This window comes from Falco punctatus, assembly GCF_963210335.1.
Source record: "Falco punctatus genome assembly, chromosome: 1".
NCBI classification, from domain to species: Eukaryota; Metazoa; Chordata; class Aves; order Falconiformes; family Falconidae; genus Falco; species Falco punctatus.
In genome coordinates this window covers 79,530,369-79,557,326 of record NC_137580.1, presented here as the reverse complement: position 1 = coordinate 79,557,326, position 26,958 = coordinate 79,530,369, and the positions used below count along the sequence as shown (strand labels likewise).

Here is a 26,958-nt window from a genome sequence, read left to right as displayed (position 1 = left end):
GAGCCAGAAGAGCTCAACCAACATCCAGCGTGGTCCTTACAGCTGGGAGCTGGATGTGCCTTTTGTTCAGAGACCTCTTAGGGCTTGGAGTAACACAATGGTAAATACATTTAGCCCGTGAAGAACTCCTCTGGAGAGTCAGAAACATCTTAAATTAAATCTGCATGCCTGTTCTTGCTTCACCGGACTGGAAAAATGTGGTTATGACACTGTGATTAAAAAATAAAATGCAGACACACTACAACCACTGCCTAACTGCCAAAAAAACCGTTTCATGGGACTATCAGAAAAATTGTCCAGCAGCCAAATTTCTAAACAGTGAGGAAACTTTTGCTCTCAAAGAAGCTCAGGCTACTTTGTTCCATTAACTACTCTGCATAATTAAAGAGCCTGCTTGTGAGAAAAGATAAAACGAAACACAGAGGCCCGGTGTTCCTCCCACTGCCCGTCATCATGCCAGCAAGCAGGGGGGCAGCCAACGCTGCAGCGGGGGCCGCTGGTTTCGGGTGCCTCGCACATGGTGAAACCACCCTGCCTGCAGAGGTGCAAGGGGTTAGGCCCAATGCATGCAATGTCGTTTTTGGAATTAGTAAGAATTCTGTGGTTTGTATATTTAACATTTTTTATGTTAAAATACTTTTTATTTAATTTTTTGGTTTGGTTTTAAAAATTAATTTTTATTTTTAATATTTTAAAATATATTTAAAAATAATAATATATCTAGAAAATATTAAATAAATATTTATTTGTGACTTCTGCCTGTCTTATTTTCACAGAAAATTTTTGTCTAGAGATTTACCAGTAGTAAATGACGAACCTATTTCAACAACCGGTTCTGAGACAGCTATTCAGTAGTGTGAAATGATAGTAATCCTAATTTTAAAGAAAGCCTAAACCATATCCACTCAATCCCCAATTAAGTTTAAGAAGAATTAAGGCATTTATTTACAAGAGTTTTGTATCACAGACTGCACGGGAATACACTGTATTTTGTATCTTCTGTTTCTGTGAGAAACTGCAGGAGATCACAACCTAGAGTACTTCATCTCATCTAGAGAGAAAAAAATTAAATAAAAAAAATCACTACCAGCACAACACTTCCAAACAGTCTTCTGCAGTACTGTTTAGGAAGGCTAGCACATGAGTCACAAACATTGTTTTTCTGGGACATCTGAACTTTTCATTAATTTCCTAATTTAGATAAGTTATGATTCTTTGCTCACTGGAGACAGTGGGAGCGCTTCCCACTGATGTTAGTTCTCACCAGGCCTGGCCTGGCTTCGTAAGACACGTTGTGGTCAAAAGTCCAGGTGGTACGACTGGAGATTTTATATTGGCCTTTTTGTTTGCATTTTTAATTAGAACAGAACATCATAAATCCGACAACTATGTAGATCTTGACTGCATGTTTGGGTACTATCAAACCCTAATGGAAGTTAGGGAAAACTTTTAAATCTGAAAGCAGAATTATTTATAAAAAAATGAGTGCACCTGTACTTACATCCACGGAATTTTCAGAACCTGTAGCTGCAGGATGCTGATACGTAGTGCTAAATATGATAGAGATAAAGCAGTAGGGCTTAATCTTAGACTTCAAGACATATCATAAAATACATTTTCTAATTGTCCAGGTAGGATGTAAAGTCCAGAGTTTCCCCTTGAAATGAGAAAAGCTCAGTACCTTTTGAGATCTGATTACGTTTCTATATTTCTCCATTTACAACTTTGTACCAAATTAAATTCAAAAGCTGACGGGTGGTTTTGGAACAAGAAACTTAGGAAAGGTACACTGCAATTTACTGGGAGGCTTCTCCCCAAGAACTGGCATTATATTCGTATCACAGCTAATTTACAGTTATGATGAACAAATCATGCTGACTATCCAGCAGAATGGATGGAATATGAAGGTCAATTGCAACAAAGATCTTAGAAGGTCACACAGGAAAAACAATTATTCAGTATCTCAGTGGTTTAAAAATTAACTGCATGGAGAGTTTTTGCAGTACTTTATAATTAGCATGATATGACTATAGAGTGGTAAACTGACCCAGTGATGTATCTACAAGAGATAATTGCACAAAAGTTGTTAGACTGATAGCATCGCAATTTCATCACCACACATAATAGTAGGAAAATTTTATTCAGAGAAAGCTGACCCTTATCTAGGCCAAAAGTGTGCTCATCCAGCCCTCTAAGTAGATGGCATATCAGAAAACTTTAAAAAAGAAAATGTAATTTCTATGTGTAAATTTTAAAATTTAAATACTTAATTTGGGAGCACATTAAGAATTTTTGTTTTCCTAAAGCTACTCAGAGAGTTGGTATTTTAAAAAGAATATCCATAGATGCTTGCTGGCAACGTTTGTCTTCTGTCCAAATTTGTGGAGTACATTTATGTTATAATTTAACTTTTCAAGTTTTCACAATTTGTCACATGTCAGAATTTGTTCACCTAAACAAAGATGGACTTTAGGTTAATAAAACACATGTGGACTCAGTGAAAACTACATCGCAAATACTGTTGTTATTTTTATTTTGCATAAATCAACTGTTGTTTTTATCTACTGTTGTTAGCTTTAATTTTGCTTTGTTTATCATTAAGCATCACTGTCAAAGACGAGATTCCAAAATGCTGATTTTCATGAGTATGTACTTGGCACTTCTGCTATGCCATTGGGCTTCAGAAGGGCTTTGCCTAGTGATTGTTTAGAATATATTAACAGTGATGTTGCAGCAGTCATGTCTTTGATGTAAGAAATACTCTTCACGTGTTTCAGGAACAATTCCCATGCCAACACTGCCATAGCATTAAGTGCAGAATTTGTGATTATGCCTAGTATCTATCCTTCCTGCTCACGTTTAGAAAAGCAGCAAACACATGTTCTAACCTCCCATCTATAAACATCAAGTAGCTACAGAATCAAATCTTACAGCTGTAAACAATCAGGAAAAGCTCTTCCCTGGAAAATTAGGCTGAAGCCATTACATTTGAAATCAAATGTAGTCTCAGTAGGACAAAACACTATCAAACTCGCCCTGCTTTGCCAACTTGAGCTTTAATCAAGCTTGGGCACAGAAGGATGCTGGAATTACTACATACTGGTTTTCCACACATTTTGAGTTTTGCTAACAGATACAGAAATAACTCCAAGTGAAACGTGATGCAGGCTAAACTGTTCCACAGAACGCTCAGTCTTTTTAAGAACTCGGTGCTTCAGGAAGGATACGCATGGGGTGGAGAAGCAGGGAAAAATTTACTGCCCTATTCAAGACTAAAAAAGGAAAGCCCTCAAACCCATAAACTTTTATGACAAATCATAAAACTTTAAACAAATATTTTTTATTTTAAAATATCATATTCATGACAAATTTGCAGAGATACCCACTTCTACTTGAGGGATTATGCTTTCAAGTTCAAAAGGTAAGATTATATTCTCCATGCACATTTAAGGTGATCTAGTGATAGTTCCAAAAGTGCTTCCCATCACTTCGGGCATGATAAATTGCCAGCCTCCTCCTTTTATTGCAGTTTACTACATTGCCTCAAGCTCTTCTCCATCAGGATATCACACACAGCATTTTATTGGTTTTGGAAACCCAACTAGGTGAGAAAGGCATGTGTTTTCAAAGACTAGCGGCTTCGCCCTACTGTAACATATCAATTGCAATTCACCTTTATCCAGAAGTGGAAGAAATGCTGAGGTTGAGCTGGTCAACGGGATGCCCACACCCCGAGGCCAAGCACTAACACAGCGGGCTGAGACCTAGAGTCTGTTTCCAGCTCTGCCTACGATCCTAATTTCAGGTCATTTCACTTCTCTAGACCTTAGTTTTATGTTTATCATTTGGACGTGAAGAGCACGGTGGAAGTGAGAGAGGAAGACTGTTTGAAGAAGGTGCCACAAAGCCGATCTTTGCGTGCCTGGGCTGCGTGTGGGCGACCATTGCGGCACATCTGCAAATACATCTCTCAGCAAGGGTCCAGTTCAGTTTGAAATATTTATAATCATATTTTGCTGTTACCAGGCATGCAGGGCATGAAACAGGACTAACATTGCAAATCATCTCAAAGATTACAACAAGAAGTATCTGTGTAGGAATGAAGTGGGGAATGAGAAAACTTTAGTCATTAGAAAGAAAGGGACAGAATTGCTACAATAGTTGGAGTAACTAGTTTCAGTGTTTTCAGAGGCTCCTCTGATGTTGGTCTCTTTTGCACTTATGTCTTTTACTGCTTGTTTCAAGGGCATTTAAAGACTTCTACAACAAAACTTGGAAGATCTGTGTATGCTTTTTGTGCTGGTTGCTTCTCTGCTTGTTTCATATACTCATGTTTCTTAAAAGAGTTATTTCAGTAGCTGTTGCTGTTAATATTCAGCACACTTAGTGGCTTGTACTGAATAGCTGGACATCACATTTTATTATGTTTAAACTACCTGGTTTTGTGTCAAAGAACAGTATTATGGTTTTTAAAAGAAGTGGGGTTTATTTCCCTTTTATTCTTCATCAGTATTACCATCACAGAAAGAACTGTCCATGACAGATTTTTGATCTGTGTTTTCTTATGTTATAATATTAGTTTGTGCATAAGATATATGCCATACATTTTTCTCTCTATATACATTTTTTCTGTAGGATTAAGATAGTGCTTTATTGTTACTGAAGAAATCGTTAGTAAAGTAGTTGATTTACCTAGCTTTGTTTGAGATGCATACATTAAAGAAAAAAGAGAAAAAAAGTATGGTTGAATCCCTTTGAGGGTCTACACTGATTTTTTTCCCTCCCCACACTTGTTGGGCTGAATGTTGTAGACTGGACACCTCAAAGCTCTTATTCAAACTTAAGCAAGATGAAAGCGTGCAAGAATTTACAAGTTGAGCTACTTGTGAATAAGATTAAAATTTCCAGTGGTACTGCATGAAACTATTACTACACTGGAATAATTTCATTTTGAATTGTTTTTCTGTAACCAGGAGCAATGACTTCAACAGAAAACTAGTTGTAAATACAAAAAATGCATAGAAGGAACCAGATATAACTGCTGGCATAAGGCAGACATACTAAAATCGGCCTGGAAAACTGTAGCAAAAAAAAAAAGCCAGGTAGTTTCTTTGTCTTGGGAGCTAATCAGTGAGGCTTCCTCTCTTGGATTTTAAGAAGATGAATGGTCTCGAAACAAAGCTATCCCACCAAGATCCCCACACTTACTACAGCTTAGGGGCATCGGAGAAAATCTCACCAGGATATTCCGTATTCCCAGGCAAGGAAGCAACTCTTCCTTTATTCAAACAACAGTTTGACTGCAACACCAATTTTTTGAGAAAACATTACTGCTGAATATGACCTTAATGCATTATATCTGGCATACATTTCTAAATGAGAAGATGGGGTCAACAGATAAAAAAACCACTATAGGATATTTTTCCCAGTAAGTCAATACAATGACTCTTCATCCTCTGTAATTTAGGCTTTCAGAAATTGAGGCTAGCTCAATCTTGAATTACTATACCCAGGAAGAGGATTCAATATCACAGCTGAATTGTCTTGCAAGCGATACTGTCTTGTACACCCCATTATGAAACTGTGTAGATCCTAATTGCCATTTCATCAAGCTGTACACTTTCAGCAAGTCCTTGTATGACAAACTTTCTGGTCCTATACAGAAATGAAACATGGATAAACAAATTGTTTAGAGTGCTTGGACTTCTCAAACAAAAGAGGGCACAATCATCAGCGACTTCTGCCACTGTGGGACAAGATAATTAACTACAGCAAAATAGAACAAGAGCCAATTTTGTTCAGGATTTTGATTACTGGCAGTGGAATGTATGTTTATGGTATCAGCAAATGATATCTAACTAGAAAAAGCTACAGGTTCATTAGGATTAGAATTAAAAGTGACTTTCACATGGAGTAAGACACTGACGTTTCATAGGTATAACAATAAGATACTACACATATGTTGAAAAATCAGCTTCACAGATAACACAGCGACTATTTTCAAAACCTCATTGACTTTGCTGAGAAAGCTTGTGAGAAATACCTTTACTATATTTAGTTTGAAATTTCTTTCAGAAAATTTCTTTCCATACACATAGCATGCAAGTTTCAACTGATGTTTTAATTCTCCACCTGCCCCCTGCTCTGATGGCAGCTCGCCTGGCTGGGACCATGCATCTGGCCGCCCTCCATGGCTGCAGCAAGCTGCTAAGGAGTAGGAAGCCCAGTTTCCCCATCTGCCATGGATCAGCAGCTTCTGGAGAGTAGCTCTGAAACATCCAGGCTGTTAGTAAGCTGACAATACCAGTAAACAGAATGTGCTAGGGCAGGTTTTCCCTCCCTGCAGTCATATCTCACAACCAAATGGCTAAGCTCTTGTCTCACAGGATATAGGGTGGCTTTTCCTAGACGATCCCAGGTCTGTGCCACCCTCCGAGCCCTGTCCAGGCGCTCTGTGGGAGATGCTGCTCAGCACAGACTGAAGCTGTGCCGGGGCCACGCTCACAAATAAGCGACACAGACCAGTAAGTGCCAGCGCAAAGCCTGCACCCTGGTTCTACCCAGTTCACATTAAGGCTACAAACAGAGTCAAGCTCACAGCTACCCTTTGGCAGGGCCAGGGGTGACAAGGATCACAACAGCAGGCAGAGGGACCTGACTATGTGTACTCCCTGAGATTCTGACATTTCCAAACCCCAAAGCCTGGTAGCAGTGCAACTTGCACAGCACACTCACACAGGCACTGTTTTCTCCTAAATTCGGACATACATGATTTCTGAAAAAGCTTGAAAATTCGTCTAAATTATGTTTCCCACAATAAGTCACATTAAGCTTTATGCAAACTCTGTTAGCACATACATCTGCCCCTCCTCAGCAGGGATCTTTGGTAGATCGTGCACGTCCATTTGCACACATCGAAACAAGACATGCAAACAAGTCCAAAGCAGGCGTGAAATTGGATAACTGACACCATACACAAACAAAACCACAGTCTATCCTTCTTTCCTAGCAAATAGCTTGTTGAGTGGCTTTATTAGCTACACCAAAGTCCTGCTGTATCATCTGCAAAACATTTCACTTTCCTATTCCTAACACCCTGCAGCTCTCTACTCAGCGTGAGCACTGCGTGGGTTTCCGTGACTGCAGGTACTAAACGCAGAGAAAAGTCTCAACCACATACCACAGTTGTCTTCGTCAGCCTGATTCCCGCAGTCATCCTCACCGTTACAGTGAAGTTGTTGGGGCAAACACTTTGTGATATTGCCACATGGAAAGTAGCCCAGGGGGCACCTGACCCCAGCTCCAGAGACAGGATCTTCCAAAGAGTCACAGATGACTAAACAAAAACAGAAAGAACATGCTTACTTTAAGATGTGCACTTAATGTTTAAAGATCTTTGAGATTATGCTTTTATAAATACTCATTTGCATTTGAATGTGAATATCAAGTAATAAATACGTATTAGGTCATTGGACATGCAATTACAATAATATATTAAGTACTGTTAACTTGGTAAAAAAAAAAAAAGCCTATCGTCAGCTAATTAAAATTTGCTTTGATATAAAGCAACTGGGTAATTCCTCCCCATGCAACCCAGTAATAAGATGAAAATGCTAATCATACAAGACAAATGACCTAAGGCCACTATTTAAAAGGATTGTTTCGCTTTGCACTAGAAATTAATTTATTATAGCAAGATACCAGATAAGCTATGCAGATATGGATTATATTAATTTGTGCTGAAATTTTAGACCCAGATAGATAAGTCCTTTTATAAAAAGTCAGAATTATATATTTTAAAATGTATTCTAATTTTAAAGCAATTAATAGATATAAACTGGTCAAGGATCAAAGAACAAGGTAAGCAAGGTCAAATCCGTGATGTAGTTTGCTGAAGAGTAAGATGACATAAAGGTGCCATTATGAATCCTTCAGAAGCATTGTCAGTCTGGTCCAAAAAATTTGGAGATATTGTTCAGAATTTATCAGTTTGAAATTTAGATCTGCAGATGCTCTTCTTCTAAGCTTTATAGGAAGTGATTTCACAGAATACAGGGACTTCATTCAAGCAGTGCTGAGGGGAAGGACAGAAGGATGCTGGTGAGGGACAGCCAGGGCAGCTGGAGGACTCTGCCTGTCCTCTGTCCCTCAGTTCTCTCTACTACGGCAGCTCCAAGTACCCACATTTGCAGATGCACGACACCTTACCAGTCCCTCCAGTGCACCCAAGGGACAAATTCTGCCACCACCACTTTTTCCAAGGTAAGTGCAAATGATCTACTGCTTTTGCAATGGGTTGCAGGGTGTCAAATCAGATTTCTTGTACAAGATCAGCTCCTTTCCAGGAGCATACTGTGGAGAGAGTTTTAAACTACTCTAGAATGAAATCTGTTCAGGCTCCAATATATTGAAAATAGAGAACAGCAGCATCGGCACAGAACATTACCTAGTGTTCTTCATGCTCCCAAAGCTTCGGTAAGTCTGCTTAGCCAAGTACCATTCTGCAAGGGCCTGTTAATATAATTTTTGAAGTACTTTCAAGAAAAAGAGTATCAATTCCTCATTATAGTTAGCATTTGACTTAGTGGATGCTGTCACCAAAAAAAAAGATAAAGATTCCAATACAAATTATGTGTTAAGTTTCATTGCTTTTTTAAAGCACTTGAAATTCTCTATATAAACTTCATTAACTGTGATGTGATGCTTGTTCATTGCCACTTCTGAAACATGCAACTATTTTTCTAGATTATTTTCATAAAATGAAGTATAAATCTTTCATACAACTTTCTCAGGTTAACAAGGAATATGTTATTACAGAACATATGATTTTTGTTCTCACTTTTCTCCTGGACTAAGGGAATCACTTGAGACTGAATCAAGTACTTCAGGTTCAAAAGACCTCTCTTCTGGAAGACCTTTCATGTGGTAAAACCTTGATAATGTTTACAACCGTGGAAAATTTAGATATAGGAGCAGTATCTGAAGGAAATTGAGACAACTACTCTGTTATTCCCATATGCAGAGAATTATCTTTGCTGTTAGAAGTGTCCTGTATAGAAATTCATGTATTCCAGCTAATGCTGTATGATTTTGAAAATCTGATTTGCTTTTACATGCAACTGTATAAGCTATGCAACTGCTCGAAGAGACTTTTGCCTTAGTGTCTTATCTCTCTTATATACAGGTACCAAAAATAAGGCTATATTCTAATCCCAGGGTGAATTCATACTTTCATATTGTTCATAAACCTCTCTACCGTTCTGTATTTGTATTAAGAACATTATGTTTAACCTGTTCCAACCTAAAACAAGTAGCAAAAAAAAATATCTTATGCAGGCATGGTGTTGAGCAAAGAGTACAAATGTAGTACTTAGTGTCTGAAGTCTCTTGCTGTAAAAAGATAGAAGTCACAGACAAGTAAGGCTCCCTTTGGTGCAGTTTTCTGTCACAACCCGAGTAACTACCAAAACGCTTGGTAAAAGACAACAATACAGAAAAATTAAACATAAATGAAAAAAAAAAAAGCCCACCACAAAACAACACTTCATATTTCGTCAAGCCTTTTACTTTACACGCTGGAGACATATTCAGACTGAGCTGAACTTTGTGCTTAACGGGGCTGATCTCCGTGCAGTTTAAATTTCTGATGACAGCATTTATTTTCTCACAGTACCATTCAATGGATTTTCATAGCATCTTCCAAAAATTATTTATACTGCACGGAGTTTAAATTTTTTTGTGTTTTAATTATTTCAGACAATGGCATTTATCTGCTTACAGTACCATTCAATGGATATTCACAGTATTTTCCAGAAATTATTATTTAGTCAAATAGTATTAATCCCTGAACTAATTAATGAATTTACTGTCAGAATTTAGAAATCATTCTTTGTGAAAGAGTACATAATCCCTCACTGTGTTTAATGTTTTGATTTCTCTGTGAATTTATAACCTTAATCATATCTATCCTGAATTACTCATTTTGTGCTATTTCAGATTACCCTGGCATGTAAATACCTGCCTGGGAAAGGAGATAACAAGGCATCAACGTTTAACAGCTTCACCCCAGTCAAATCATTGAAAGCACTGGTCTTTGTCCACTGACTTGTTAATGGCACTTTGTTTATGCAAAAAAAGACAGAAGTCTGGACCCTGCAGATCACAGGAGATTTATGAATGGAGGCCCTGTTCCCCCCTGGCCAACCATCTGAGGAAATATTTGGCAAAGCTGACAAAGGTAGACCAGAGAAAATACAGTAAAATCCGCTGTAACGTGTTAGATAATATTAAAACAATTCTCTTTTGGATTGAGGAAATTGGAAGTGTCTTTTACATGAGGAAAATGGGTAAAGATAGTACTGCAACAACAGCAACAGAGAACTGTACTTCTTATTTTGCAAATACAAACTCTACTGACACTGGAGTTTATCATGCCAAGATAATGATCTGCCATGCTATCTTTGTGATGCAGTATTAAAGGTGTTGACTTTTCTACCTGTTATTGATTTTCTACTAGGAAAATATTGAACCATTCTCCCAGCATCATTTCATTGTCCATTTCTTTTTAGCAGCTAAACCTCCTGATAGAATAGCTCTAAAAAATATTGATTAATGGTTTTCACATCATGTCACTGGCTGTTTCATGTTGGTGTTCAATTAAGAAAAATGTTCTTTTGTACTCCTTTTATTAATCCATAGGTTATGTCTTTGTTCCACGTGTGTAGCAAGCTGCAAAGGTACCTCTGTTGTGTTATAGGTGCTCATTCACAGCTCATCCAGAACAGAACAGCTCAGCTTTGCTTCTAACTGCCAAAGTAGCATTGTAAAACCACAAGACCTCCTATAACACAAAAGAAGTGCCATCAGCAAAACCATATAAACAATCAACTTGAGCCCAAATATGGATTGGTTAATATAAATTATTTGTATTTTATAATGAGTAAGTTTGGGCCAACGTTGTTATCTTACACAGTCGAACGAAAAACCCCCAATATCCTTCAGAGACAGGGCAAATGCAGACTGGTAGATATAGGAAGATTAAAAATTTTCAAACTAACGAATTTACCTACAAAGGCAGGAGCTAGAGAAAAGGTGGAATTCAGGACAGATTTATTTAGGTCCCAATTATGAAGATGAAAAGTTTAAATCTGTGACAGACAGTTATGTCAGAAAGTTTGCTTTTACAGATACTCCAAGTTAAAAAAAACCTCTTCTTTGTATACCTCATACAAAAAAACTATGTCCTGCTTTCTGGTGATGTAAGAGATAATTTCAGACATTTCAGCTGTACTTTACCAGGAAAACTTATTTTTTCCATAATGATCAGAGTAACCATTAAAATATTTGCAATGTTTCTAGAACAAATAAAGAAATAGATGAACTGATATCAATACAAATGGCAAAAACACAAGCAAGCATCTTTCTGACAAGACGTTTGCCATCTCAGTACAGAACAATGTACTTGGGGTCCTTCACCCCTGAATTCTCAAACTTTCAAAAAGGAAAGAAGAATTCATGTCATACATCTTTTAAGCTTGTCCAGACCTGCTGCTTTGAGGCACTTATTGCTAAGGCAAGACATCTGTGATCTTTCCTCTAACTTGAAGAAAATGCGTCACTTTTCCTGCTAGTCTTTAAAACAGGACTAATTTACCAGTGCTTTCCTTTTTCAAAGGAATAAGCAAGAGTTAGGTTGTCATCTAATATAAGATGGTAAGGCTCTTCCCTCTGTTGATTGGATGCAGAATCACGAGGGAAAAAACCATGACAGCCCCTCTTTAAGGTCTTGTAAAATGAAATCAAAAGAGGAGACATGTTTGGGAACTCCATGAAGAAGATATTCCCAGGAGAACAAAGCTTTCCTTCCAACTAAATTGATGCAGGAAGCTCATAATTTTTGTGCATTCTTTGAAAAATCGCACAATATTTTGAAAACAAAGATTGGGTCACAACTGCTTTTTGAGAAACCAAATACAGGACACATGCACTAGAAGAATATGAACTTAACACAACTACTTGTAGATTCCATTAAAAAAAGTGAACATGACTGTAATGGGAACAATACTGAGATGATTAGGCTGAGTCGTAAGTAATTAAACTAACCAAAGCAGCATTACTCATTGCTTGATACTTGCTAGTCACACCAGTCTCAACTGTATTGCCTATAGGTTCAAACAAGGACATACCATAACATCAGGAACATATTTTTGTATTTTCAAATATTTGAATCGCATGAAGACCTGTTGTCAGGAGTCCAAAAAGGATCTCAAAATCCATCAGCCAAATAAGCTAACATTACAACAAATAAGCATAACATAGTTTTTCTTCCCTTTGAGTAAGTTACCAGTTAAAAGTACTGGGGCTGAGGAAATACAGCTGTTTTTGAAACAGAGTCCTTAGATGAGAAGGACCAAGGAATGATCATGGTACTGAAGAATTCACCCTGTACTTACTATAACAGACTGTTATTTTACCTCCAAAACCCCAACTTTTTCAAAGAGACCAATGAAAATTTATCAAATGGTGGGACTTTTCCCACCATCCAAAACTTATTTTAGTTGCTGTACTTCTAGACACAGTGGGAAATGGGCTCGAGCAAGAGAAGACTGAATATACTAATTTGAAACGCTTGTTTTGAAATAGAATGTTTTCTTCAACTGAAACAGTAAACAAAGAAAACATTTAGGTTCAAATCGATTTTTCCTGTCATTTATGTGCTAGCCTGAACACTTCAAGATGACAGTTGATTAAAAAATAGTCCTATTCTGCTGAAAGGTATTTGAAGGGCATGTGAACTGGCTTTGAAAAATCTTGAGCATAATATAGAGTAGGAGACCTCACAGGCCTGCAATCTTTATTTTCAAAGATAAATCATTACAACAAGGCTATAAAACACATTTAAAATGAAGAATTCCTTTAACTTAAAAGATGATTAATTATTGACAAAGAATATTTGTGACAAGTGGTTGACTGGCTCTGACCAGGACCATTTGAATTGCCAAGTGGCAGAAAAAAGAAAAAAGAAACTATGACATCTTAAAAAGATACTATTTTTAAAAAAAATAATTTCTTGTCTGAATTTGTCCATTACGATAATATCTAGATGCAAATGTGGTTTTTAGTTCAGTCTTATGAATTTTGCTGGTTTTGTTCTGAATTCAGCTTCTCCCCACTAAACAAGGGAATTTGGGAGAAATTTATGGTAGAGACTAGGATGAAGTTAGTCCAGTGTATTTCAGGATAGAAATACAAAGTGAACTTTTGCATGCTTTTATTTAACTTACTACAGCTTTATCAGTGGGAATGCATTTCTTTTTTCAGTGTGCTCTCCTGAGCCAGATACTTAGGAAAAGCTTTCTAGTGATTTCTGTGAATATTTAATGGGAATCCTATAGAATTAGAATTATTTTTATTAACATTTAAAAACTGTCCATAAATGACATGTTGAAATTAGATTCAAGTGTCATACAAGAATAAAAAAATGGTTTATATACTGAATTTTAATACTGTCAATGTACACATTTGGAATAACCCCATGGGCAAAACCTGTAGATGAAAATAGACCTTGCTCTAGTGGCAATAGATATTTTAGCATCAACCATTGAGGCAAAGCATCAGTGGCTTAAGAGATTTAAACATCTGTACAGGAGCCCTACAGGTGTAAGATTAAACTGTTATTACTACACTGTCATTTCTGTAATTTGCTCTTCTCCTTTGCTAATTGTCCAGCCCTGATGTCTATAGCTTTTTCTAAGTATCTGTATATCATATGCATCCTGTTTGTAATTTTAGTTTTCATTGAGTGCAAGTGACACAGCGGCACTTATTCAGAATGCCAAACGGTTGCAATAGCTTCATTTCTAGAACACTAGCATTTTTTTATATTTTGGCTGTCTCTCCTGCAACGAGAATTACTTTTTCAGTTTTGTTGTATTAAACTTACCCTTAGTAGACCATATCAGATGTCATTCCAGGAATATGTAGTACCTGAATTACACACATAAGTTTATGACTAACTATATAAAATGTTTGCTTTCATTAAACACAAAATAGTGCAAAGGACGTTAGCACAAAGATACCTATATTATGACTGTCTATATTGCATGCCAATCTGGTTATGCTCTTGGATTTTAATTTCATATAGTACCTTTATGTCTCCCTGTGAGTTTCACAATGTTTTTATTTCAGAAGAGTTTTCCAAAGCAGAAGATTTGTACTACCTTTTTGAAAATATAGACTCCAATCTCGTAACATTACTGAAGTTAGTTATCAGTTATGCCACAGATAACTCAGTCTAATTAATCCAGCTATAGTGCTGGAAGATCCTCTTTGTATAACCACCAGATAAATCCACTCCAGGGCCAGGAACTGCCAGCAGAGCAATTCAGGCTGGTCATTGTGGCACCTTGCCAGAGGGTTTGGCCCTTAGGCCTTTCAGTAATTTGCCTTTCTGTTCTGCTTAAATGGGACTTAAGAGTAAAAACATTCTGATGCATGGAGAGAGTTGAAAGAGATCATATTATCTGAAAAAGCCCCAATATGCAGTATAATGAATTCTATCCAGAAACTCGTATTTTGCAGGGCATTCCCAGAGGATGAGGGTTAAGCACAATGTCTAACAAAGACACAAATTAATGAGCAGAGCCAAACTTCTCTGTCCCTCCCCTTCCTCTTTTCTTCCTTTCCCCAAATACCCCAAAATTAAATGGTATCTCACTGTTATTTCTGTTTAGAAATAAGTTCTATCTCCGTATTCTGACATGATTTCCAACAGAAAACATGTCACGGTAGGCTTTCCTTTGCCCTAGTGTTGTTTTGCACTGGTATAACTCCTTCAGTTTCAATAACTTCTTTTTCACAGTGGTGCAATGTCAAATCTAAAGCTGGACACATGAAACACTAGGGTTTTGTCTGGGTGGTGTTAGATATAGAACAAAAATGAAGGCACCAATGTAAACATGTTAAATACACTGTGCTGGTCAGCACCATTCCACCTGAAAGGCCCAGAAAGGCAATGGTTAGCCACCAAAATCAAGGAAAACTCTGAAAGAACCAGAAAGGCAATGGTTAGCCACCAAAAATCAAGGAAAACTCTCCTCCTGGGAGCTGATTCTTCCTCACAACCACTGAGGGTTGTGCTTGGGCTGGGCTGGCTCTTTGAGCCCCAAACAGAAAAGAAATTAGTTTCAAATAATTACACCACCCACCCACCCCACCTTAAAACACCACAGTTGTAAGACTTACTAATTTAAGTATGAAATAAATAAATAAATAAAAACCCAACAAAAAATCTCTGAAGCTTCATACCAGAAATGACATTTTTTATGTTTTGTAATTCCAAGCAAAAAAGTTTCTTATATCGCAGTATTTTTTCTGTATCTTACATTTATTTTTTTATCTCATAACATGCTTAGTAGTAAGCTAAAGAAGGTGGTTTTTTAAAAAACTGAGCAAACAAGTAATTTGAAATGTACTTCAGCCAAGAGGAAAAACGACAGCTGTTATCAGTAAGTTAGCATCCCTCAAGCAGCAATCATCCACCTCATCCGGACAGCCAGCATTCTGCATTGAAATACATCGTGGCAGCGATTAGAGATCACAGATCACTGGACAGAAGTTCACTTCAAGCTTGTAGCTTTGCCCAAGTTAACCCAGTCAGCCACATGTAAAGTAAGCAAAAATGAAACACTGATTAATGAAAGCTAAATTATTTAAATTAACAAACGATAGACATTTGTAATATGTCTCGCAAGTTTCCATAAAGGAAAGGCAGATTTAAGTGACTTTCATGACACACTATCACATTACAGGAGTTGGCGCACATGTGCGTTCGTGCACGGAAGTAAAAAGAAATTCAGGAGACAGAAAGTACTTGTAGCAAAGCCCTAAGAGAAAGCTGCAATGAAAAAGGGAATAAAATTAGGCAATGAACAAGGAAATTACTTGCTGATATTCCAATTGTATGATGTTCTGAGAATGCGTTATTAGTAAATGAGCAGAATATAAAGAATTAAGTGACTATCATTAACTCCTCCACATAACAGAAAACAATCTAAAAGATCATAACACTTTGCCTAACTTTCTTAGGTCAAAAAGGTCAAAAGTGTCTTCCTTCTTTTTTGCTCTGCCCCCCCCAATTGTATGATTTAGCTGTAACTTCTTTTGGTATGCTCTTGCGATGGGGGGAAAAAACCCACCCAAAAAACTGATAGAACGAATATCTTGCAAAATCAATGATAGAAAAATAGATTTGAGAGCAGCCAGCCTGACCATAGGATGAGGAAAAGAACCTGAAGGGGGGCAGCAGGAGATATTTTTCACTTTTTTTTTTTCCTACTTTCTACATCTTTTGCTCTTTAGTCTCCTATTTTGCTACAGAGGTACTTGAACTAAGCAAGCTGGGCATCAGCCACAACACATTTCCCCTTCTTCCAAGTAACACAATCTTAAATAAACCTTTATAAAATACTACCAGGTAAGCTTTTTCTATCCAAGACTCCAGAGAGAGGAATGGAAAAAAACTATTTAGGGAGCCCTATACAAAGTATTTGTAATATGAAACAGCATCTTGTGTTTTTCATTCATTGTGCCTTCAATAAAGGCTAAAAGGATTTTAATGATAGTTCTTACAATGGAGCTAAGCCAGCATGACTTAAAATGAAGCTCTGAAGCACACTTAAGATTAATTTTTTAACAATAAAATATATTATTTCTTGATGAGCCTGAGACAGGATTATCTGAAACATTTTATTTATTTACATACTTTTATTACTATGAACCATTTATAACTATTAAGAATTTAAATTTAATATAGAACTATGAGCTCAGATTTGGGAGGTTGCTGTGCCCTATAAATCTCTGAGATTCCATGCTCCTAAAATATTAAAAAATGGAATCTTTTGTTGTTCTACTTTGAAGTAAAATAATTTGAAAATATTTTAGGGAATTTGTTCTCTAAAAGCTCATGGGGTATTTTGTGAAAAATCAGTTTGCAGACACTGTGCTTAAATAAATGTGTTATTATTGGATTCTGACTCATGAATATTTGGCTTAATTTAAAAACCACATTTTTCCAATCTCTACTATGTTTTACTTTAAGTAAACATAACTTACTGCTATAAATTGTGACACTGCAGTTAGTGCCACAAACCAGAAGGTATCTCAAGCTAATAGGATTTCTGACTTTCTCGAGGCGAATGTTAGCTGGTTAAACCATGATCGGAGCGATCTGCCCTATTTCTTCTTTGGCAAGTTCTATGAAAACGTGCATGCAGATGAAGATTGATAGATTTCAAGATTATAACTTTTAGATTTTATACAATAATTCATGTCCATAAAGAAATGTTGCATTATCAGCACATAGGTGTCAAGTTATCTGGACAAGAATTTTTCCCAACCAAGTTAGAAAAGATAATGAGAAACTACATTCAGAAATTTGTCTTCATTTTAGGTGCAGTTTGGCTAAACACTATACTTGCACGGATTACTGATGGATTTCACCTCCCCATAGCCTATAGCTCTCCCTTCTCTTCCTTTTGACCTCACTCCAGCTAAATCAACACATGATGATGCCTTCCTGACACTGTTTTCTCCTTGCCAGCACAGGTGAAAGCATGCTCTGTGAAACAGCTTGACGTGGTGCCACTGCCACCCACCACTGGCAAGGCGTGGGGCGGGATGCGGGGCTGGGAGGAGGCGAGGTTTGCTCCAGCAGGGATCTGCTGCGCCACCTTGATCCTATGGCACCTTTCCATCCCTTCACCCCACACCCGGCTTGCTGGCTCAGACAGCAGGCTTGCTGGGGCAAAGCATGCAGAAGATGGCCTAGAAAAACACAGCCCCCATCTGAGTGGGGATGGTAGGGAGCTGCTGCTATAGCTGTACCACGACAGCGGGACGGGGACTGAGGAGAGAGGGTGTCAGAACACAGCTTTTGCCAAGGCTTTAAGAGTTACAGAGCTAAATGCTTTGACAGAAGTCTCAAATCACACTCAACAGGATGTGAAAGGACATTTATGATCTAAAGTCAATATGTCTGTGTACTTCTGTTGTGTGTCATATTAAAGACAGTACCTTTTTTTTTTTTAACTGTAAGACCCTTATTTTATTTGACCTATACAATTACCTATAGTCTTCCCAGCAAAGATGTATTAAATATTCTTAACTCCTAATGCTGCCCTACATAAAATGTATAGGATGTTGCTGGACGTGTCCAGGGAGTAAATCTTAAAACTTCACATCTAAAATAGAGAATTTTTGTTATGATCCCTTATTTCAATGAAGAGTTAATTCCTAAGAAAAGTTTTTTGTGTTACCAGACATCACAAACCATCTGCATTTCTTTTTTAAATAGATCGAATAAGGCAATTATATCAGAACAACATTTTTGTAACTTACAAGATCATATCCCAGAACTTAAAACAGTTGTTGTCATAACTGATTATTTAAAAATATCTGTTGTACTTATGGATGTGCAGCTTTGCAGAATCTAAGGACTGTTTCTCCAGGTAAGAAACCAACCTGGTTAAAAGACTATGTGAAAGCAATAAATATGTAAATTAAAGATTTTTTTTAAAAAAACTAAAATAAAATCAAATAGTGATAAAAGGCATGCTAGGGAAATAATCAATACTTATTTAAAAATAACTGTTTTTTCTAAAACGTAGTAAAAAAAGAAAAACCTCATGTGACACATAAGTCATAGGAGTGTAGAAAAGCCCAACTATTTAATACCCTTTTCTGATACATATTTGGAAAGCAGAAAGCAGTTGTATTCTTTCTGCATGATGCTGAAAATCTGTAGCAAAGACAAAGCAGCATTTCTAAATGAAAAATATTTTCAAATCACCCATAGGAGGAATTTGAAAGGAATTAGGTGATAGACACTTTGAAACTAATGTTATTATCCCACAAGTTTTGAAATATGAAGAAAATACCAAGAGACTTGGAGTGTTATTTGAATACTAGAGAAGAATGAAAGTTTCTGAGAACCAGTGTCTGTAGTTCCTAGGTAAGACAATATAACAGTTAAATCACATGTTTTAACATGGAATTGAACACCAGAAAATGACATCAGAGAATGTCTTTTCATGGTAGATGAACCTTCTTGAATAAACCTCTAAAACCACAGATCATCTTTGTCAACTATTACTATTAACTTCTCCAGACTAATAAAGGAATTTGACCTACAATCACATGGCTCTTAAATTCATTACTGTAGTCCCTCTTTTTTTTTTTTTCCTCCTCCTGACAGTGCAAACTTTGGCTTGAACTATGTTGTGGCCAGAACTTAAGTTTCATGAAAAGATGCTGTTCTTTGTTGCTGATTCCAAGGTCTAATGCTATCTCACCTAATTTTAGATCTCTTTTTGAAATTGTAACTAAGAAACAAAAGTAAAACAGAAAAAAAAATATTTTGAAGTAAAAAAAAATAGCACCACCACCTTTCCAAGGAGTGTGCCTTTCCCCCATATTCAGCACAGCACTGAAACAGGTCTGTGATGGGGAAAAGACTCTTCTTCCAAGTTTAAGTTGATGGTTTTGTTTTCTCTGCAGAGCAGAGGAGAAAGACACAATGTTTGCCTGCTCTGACAGATCTATGCACATCTTTGAGTCTCAGTCACCGCATAACCTCTGCTGTTCTTAGTGCCATAGTGGCACTTGCTCTCTGGAGGAAACAATTACTTGACTGATAATACACATTTTGACCAAATAAAGCCTCAGGATTGCTACCGAGTATGTGGGTGGGACACGACCACCCGCGGCATACAAGTCTGAGCGGTTTAACATCCTCTCTGGACACACTCTGCATAGTGATCTCAGGTGCGCAGGCCCCGCAGGGTCAGCATAGCTGCTGCCGTGCTCTCCGTCCCCACTGCCCAGCCACCCACCTCCCCTGACACCAGGTCTCCAGGGACAACCTACCCTCCCAGGGCTGGCTTTCCCCAACAGGCCCCACCTGATGGCTCCAGAGACTCATTCAAGCCCATGTTTTCCCATCAGTCGTTCTTCTGGGCCCTGTCACACAAGTCAGCTGTAACTGGATTCCACCCGAGCATGGAGGGCAGCACAGCACGTAGCGAGCACGGTACTGTGCGTTACTTCTTTGCATGCACAAAGTCGCTTCTTTACACACAACATCAGTTATTAGCAGCATACATCCAAATTCTGTCACAGGCCTTTAAATTTCTTACATTTCCACAAACACACCTCCATATAATACTACAGACATTTTCCCTGCACTTTCATCAGTCTTCTAATGGATTACTGACATCCTGCTGCTTCGTCTACAGTATAACCACTTACAAGTAACAATATTAAACTCCTCAGTAGTTCAGTCACACAGCTACAATAATTAGTCTTCCCATTTTTAAGTCCTCACAGATTGCTTAGACTACAGTCTAGGATACGGTATTACTGCTCGGATGGGGAGCTGAGACATTAACATATGTATGGCAAGTCTTTCTGCTAATTCTAGGTTCCTACTTTCAGAATCAGCTTCACAGATTGCTTAAAGGACAGCTTTTACAGATTTCAGTGGCAGCTGCGAGATGAACACTGCCACATCAAGATGATCTAGCCAAAAAAACCTAGAAAACCTGCCATATAATTATTCTACATTTATGAGGCATTTAAACCATTACTGTCTGGGAGATGAAACAGGAAGAGAAATCAGTTTTCCACAGCAGAGTTCAGTTGCCTTCATCACGTGGCCATCATTTTGTAATCCCCAGCCTCAGGCACATTTTAGCTTTCTCTTCTACAGCAAATGAATAAGGGCTCACGCAGGCAGCATAATTCACTGTACATTTCTGATGCATTCTTTGAATGCAGTACACAAAGCACTGGTTTTTGTGCAGCTATAGCTTCAATAAAACAGTGTGTGTGCACACAGGACAAATTAAGATTGCATCCTTCGTCTCCTGAGACCAGAGTTTAAAAAAATTAATAATGTTCTTTGATATAGGTAACATCCTGGACTATCAAAAGAGGAAATCACTTTTCCTCTGACGTCTCATAACATGACAGCATGCTGCATCAGTACTCAGATCCTTTAGCTCTCCAGACCTTCAGCATTTGAGAGGGTGGAGTGATCAGACAGCATTAATTACTAGCCTCTGGACAGAGGTGTTACACAGGAGGAGACATTTTCCTAGGAGCCAGTAAGCACCAGAACAATCCTGAGCTTCCTTCCAGGTCTGTAGCACAGTGCTCACTCCATCCAGCACAGCTCCTTTTTCTGCTCAGTCTTGCCCTTTCCTCACCCTGGCTGCTTACCTCGCTTCCATCCTTCCTTGCCTAATCACTACCTGCTTCCCATCCTTTCATCCCCTTTGGTCCACAAAGGGTCTGGGTGCTGCTCTCACCACCCTCTGACTTCATTCTTCAGATGCTCCCTCTCTCAGAGCTCTTCGTCCTTCTCCTTTAACTAATGCACTGTTCCCTGCCGGCTCCCTCTCACACATCCCTTTCCACAATCTCTGCCCTCTCAGACTAACAGACTTTCTGATTTCCATTTTCCCTAAGCTTTAACCTTTTCCCTTAACCTCTCTGCTCCCTTGGCTCAGCCTCCTCTCCCTTTAGTCCCTGCTTTCAGTCTCTCCGTTCAGATCCTCCCAATACATTTTCACCTTCTTTCAGACACAACCAACATGACTGCCTGATCCCTCAGCTTCCTACACCTCCCCGCCCTGAACCAGACATTTCAAAGTTGGATTTGGTGGCCTCAAGGTATAAGATACACGGCACCACCAGGAAACCTCGCCAAGAGCACTGGTGACAGTTCTGATGAGTTTCACGCTGGTCTCGAGCATCCAGAAACATCCGTTAGAGAAGGTTAATTTTTACACTACTGCAGCTAGTCTTCAACAGGATCATTAGCTATATGGGATGGCCTGTCAGAGAACCATCTCTCAGACATAGTGATTTTGTAGAGGAATCCTGAAGAAGTCCTTATTTAATTCAGAAAAGGCATTGCTTAATATAAGATTCCCAGAATCGTTCAACATAGGCTAAGTACCAGTTCCTCACTTTCTGAAAAACTGAAATGATTTTGGTAAAGTTTTGCTTGTCTTCTTGCTCAAGGTGAAAAAAAGTCCACATTGCACATAAAATTTCAGAGCAAATGGTTCAAGGCTGGTAGAGTTGGTATAAACAGTCAAGACAGCTTTGCAGGTTGGGTAGCCCCTGGTGCTGTTAACGGGGAGGTGAGAGCATCCCTGCCCACGCAGCGCCTGCAGGCACACCAGCCCGGGTATGGGGGCAATGATCTAACTTCCAGAGCTTCAATTTATCATTGTGTAGACTTCTCATTACCCTTTAACTGACATTAGAGAAAATTTTCTTCAGGAAATCTAGTTATCATCCCTGATTTTCCATAAAGATACTGATATTTGTTGTACACATAGATGTAAACAGGATGCACATTTGTCTTCTAACCACAGGGAAGCCAGTCAGATTAGCACCCAAGTTAAATAAAACAAAAGAAGTAACAAGCAATTATTATTATACAATGATTATTTGAGCTTGTGCAAAGGCTGAATTAATTTCACTTTCCTATCTCTAGATCTGGAAGGGATCTTAAAATTTGTAAAAAACTACAAAAGCGCTTTCCTGAACAACCACAAGCTTGCACTCCACACAATTCAGGATGCTCTTTCCTACATTTGACAGAAAGCATTTGGTATTAGACATCTTGGCCTTGAACACAGCTGTCACGTGCATGCAGCACTAGAAGGGCTAATAAGTTTCAGATGGTTTTAAGAAAGTTTTTCTCAGCATTTTGAAGTGAGGGTAAGGGGAGGGGAAAAAGTATACAAGGGGAAGAACAGAAAAAGCAGGGAAGGGGAACTGTAGGTACAGGCAGAAATAGGGTTGGAAAACTTCAGGTAGGGGCACAGAGCATCCAGGGTTAAAACAGTAACGGCTGCAATTGTTTTTCAGAAGCCTGCCAAATCCCTTTTGGAATTCACTTTGAATAGTTTTAGATACTAATGTTCTTTTGTTTTTCTTAATGATTGATAAATGAATTGTTTGAGTCTGTCACTTAGCCAACATCCAGGAGGACAAAATAGTTTTTGTCCCAGAAAGCTAATCAAAGTGACTCTAAAGACAAAAATGTGCTTTATGCTTGTTGCAGCAATTACAGATGAAGATACTGGGAAGATGTGGCAGCAGCCAGTGCAATGCCAGCCACAAGCCTAAGTGACCTGGTGACTTCCCAAGGCAGGCGAGCCACCCAGGCGGATGTTTATCCTGGCTGCCCACTCAGTGCTGCCGGTTCCACAACGGCAGTTGGTGAAGTTTACTTTGCTCCATGTTACAACTGATGATGTTGTGCTGGTGAAAGCCATGGTATAGATGCTGCTTTGTTTTCAAAGAAATCCTCTGCCTGGAATAGTATGTACCACATGGGAAGTAGTCAGGCAGTTGCCAGGAGTTGCTGGTGCACAAAAAGCTTGATTATTTTTATTAGTTTTATTATTTGGATTTTGTAAGGAAAGGTTTTCTTATTCAAGAATTTAATGAAGAATCTGAAGGAAAAGAGTGAAATAAAAGAGCTATTGGAGTTACTTGTGTGCAACTTTAGCTGTTGAATGGGAAAGTAAACATGTAGATTGAATGGATGGATCAGGCAAGAGTAATTTTTGTACAATAGGTATTTCTCTTTTTACTTTGTAAAAAATTAGGAGCACCTGTGAATTGTAGACATTAAAAAACCAAGCAAACAAATCCACAACAAAACTCTATAGCTGAACTTCTAGTAGTCCATAAACAACAACTCCAATATCTAAGCACAGCTATACCTACTTCAGGAATGTTCTAGTGTCAGTTAAAGACTTGAGCAAAGCTTAAGTCTATTGAACAGAGGACATTACCCAGCGCATAGATGTGGTTACAGTTCAGACTGCTGGCTAAAACTCTGCAAGGCAGTGAGGCTATGAACCGTGTGCCTTGAGTGAGGTTAGAGGTGGCGCTAAACAGAAACTAATTTTGGTGCAAACCAGGGCTCTGGCAGGCAGCAGGGATGCCAGGCACACGTGTGCTTTAGGCTAGGAGTGCCCTGCTGCTCTCTGACAAATCGAGATGAGCCATGTGGTTTTCTTCCAAGTGTTATAATACGCTATATACGATGAGCAATAAACACCTAAAAAGGTAACGGCCATCACAACTATAATACTAGAAGGCCTGTAGTCATTCACAGTCCTGTGCATTCCTGGTTTGCAGTATGCTTTAGTGCATTGCAATAGGTGTTAGAAATTCTACAGCTGAGATCAATTGAACCCAGCAGAAACTATACCAACAATGATTTGCACATCTTGTATGAATGTTTCAACATTTTACTGTTTTGGTATAGAAAACAGTAATGTGAAAGACTTAATTTACTGAAATCCTTTAGCTTTTATTTTGCATACCTTGGAGTACTACCTTTAAATACTGGATTATTGCTCATGGATATGTGGGTGCATATGAAGCCAAACTTTGCTCCCAGGCTTGATAAGATCTCATTATCATAGCCTTCTTAATTCCAAATACATTAATAGCACTGTTTTTTTCATGCCTGCAGCTCACGTCTTACGTATTCCTTCAAAATAATAGAACTGCCTAGAGTTTTTCCACAGATTTAACTAAGCTTTGCAACTGTAAAAATAACCGTAAGTGGAGCTCTGTTTCCCAAACTCCTAAAAGACATTATGCCTTATAAATGCTATGTTAAGCAGCATAGTATACACATGTAAACCCCAAAAGGTTTAATTTAAAAACAGGAGAGAGAGCAAGCTATTGTTCAATACAGACCAAAGTGGCAGAATTCAACTTTATGCTCCTATTAGTTTAATAGAAGAGTTGATGCTGCAAAGGGTAGCTATTTCATCTACAAAATTAGTAAAACACTATTTTATTATTGACATTGTGCAACTAAAAGCAGTTTTTAATATAAAAATTACAACTAAAGAAAATTATAATAATTAGGAAAATCCAACATATAGATCAGTATCAGCAGCTTCACAGAGACAGCTTTACCCAAGTTGAAAGCAGCACTCACAGACAGGGTGCTCGAATGAAATGAAGAGAATATTACTAAAGTGAGCAGAAAGTCAGGTGGGACTCCCACCACGCTGAAGTGATTTGCATCTGAAGGAAAACTTAAATTTAATTTAGCCTCCATCTTGCATGCTGTACTGCTTAACGTGCTGAATGTGCTACCTGAACACAATCTACTTTCGAAAAGCTACCAATTCTAGTAGCACTTGCACAGCACCACTACAAACTACAGAACTGAGTCCAAAATGTGCATTTCACAGCATCTGAAAAGAGTCTGTTCTATATGTACCTTCATTAAATACATACAGAAAGTATTTAGGCAATGTTTAAACTGCTTATGTTTTAATTTCAGCTCTTAACTATTAATAGTACTCTCAAAGCATTAAGTACAAAAATATCTGATCCTTACACGTAGCTAATAACCCTGAGAGGCTGCATTACACTTCAATTCTATAAAAGTATAATTGCCATGAAGTAAAATAACACTGAGATATCATAGTTTTAGATCCACCGAGTTTATCAGCTATCTGCTTTGCAATGTTCAAAACAAGAAAAAAAAAGCCAGGTATACTTACCCTTGGTACCAATAAGCAAGAACATATAAAAGCAGCAGTCAGATGTCATATCTGTTCTTCAGCGATGCAGTGAATAAAGTCACCGAGTGTTGCCCCTCGGATCGCACGCCAGCCAGCACGCTGCTCCTACGGTCTGCTTCTGGCAGCCTGCAGCAGTGCACGACGCCAGCTCCCTGCTCCCCTGCCTTCCTCCCTTACTCTCCTTTTCACTAGGTCTCCCTCCCCCTGGCACACCCCCCCCCAGGTTCCCAGGACCACTCCGGCCCCGCAGGCTCTCCTTGCAGGATGGGGTCTGCTCCGCAGCAGGCAGAGGCTGGCTGGGCTGTGTGCATGGGCAGGGGCTGCCCCAGGGAAAGCTGCTGCTGCACAGAACACAGCCAGCTCCAGGGAATTGTCATCAATAGTCTATTCCCCACCCCACCCCCCCCACCCCCCCTTGAAGTCACAGTACTGCAAGAGGCCTGAAAAGTACAGTTTTATTTAGGCAAAAGTATTTGAAACCAAATATTTGCTATAGTTTAGATAAAAAAAGCTGGTTTCTCAAGTAAGGGGAAGTGAAATGTATAAACACAGTCCCTTTGTAGCAATCTGGTCACTCACTGAAATAAATTAAATTGTGCATTTTTCTGTATTTCCAATAACAGCCTGTCATTATTTTTACACATTAACCACTCTTCATGACTAATGCTGAAGAAACCAATCTGAAAGCGCAAAGAGGGATGTTTGGAAACATATGCTGTATGGGAATAAGATTTTTCACAGATTGTCTCCTTATTTAAATATTTTGAGACATTCCTATCTGGTCCTTGACTTTACTGTCACCAGTAGATCATGGCATAATCCATCACATACACAGTCACATTGTTAAAAAAAAATATCTTTTTCATAAAGTGAAGGCTAACAGTCATCAGCACGGCAAGATATATTTTAAAGTGAGTTGGTCAGTTAAGATGAACTTGAGACAAGGAGCTAAATTTTATCTGCCCTCAAAGAGTTTCAGATTTTTTAGTGTCTTCTTTTTAAAAAAAGCTTGATAGAGTCAACTTTTGCCAGGATGACAAGGGTCAGAGAGCACCGGTACCATGGCAGCAGCTAGGTCAGGCACCCAAGGAAGAAAGCTTCTCAGATGAAGGAAATATGCGCATGTATGGACACATACATGACATGGCGAATCTAATTTAGGGAGTGGGCAAAATCTACATCACAGTCAAAAGCTATGCTATATTATTGCTATGACAAAGTTGTCTATAAAATAGGTAATTATGAACTGCCAAGTCTCTTGATTTCTAATATAAAAGAATAGAAACATAGAAGGGGTTAAAACAAAAGGTTCTTGTCGGTG

The 26,958-nt window shown here is 38.4% G+C and overlaps 1 protein-coding gene across 1 annotated transcript in view; it reads right to left on the bottom strand.

The window, feature by feature from the left end:
- RXFP1 (relaxin family peptide receptor 1) overlaps window positions 1-26,029 on the bottom strand; it is a 51,850-nt gene extending 25,821 nt beyond the window's left edge. Inside the window, exons 1-2 of the mRNA XM_080377728.1 lie at window positions 25,617-26,029; window positions 7,181-7,336 (exon numbers count right to left, since the gene is read on the bottom strand). Coding sequence (XP_080233854.1) covers window positions 7,181-7,336; window positions 25,617-25,665 — 205 coding nt within the window. The 5' untranslated portion in view covers window positions 25,666-26,029. The remainder of the gene's footprint in view (window positions 1-7,180; window positions 7,337-25,616) is intronic.
- Window positions 26,030-26,958: the final 929 nt, after the last annotated feature.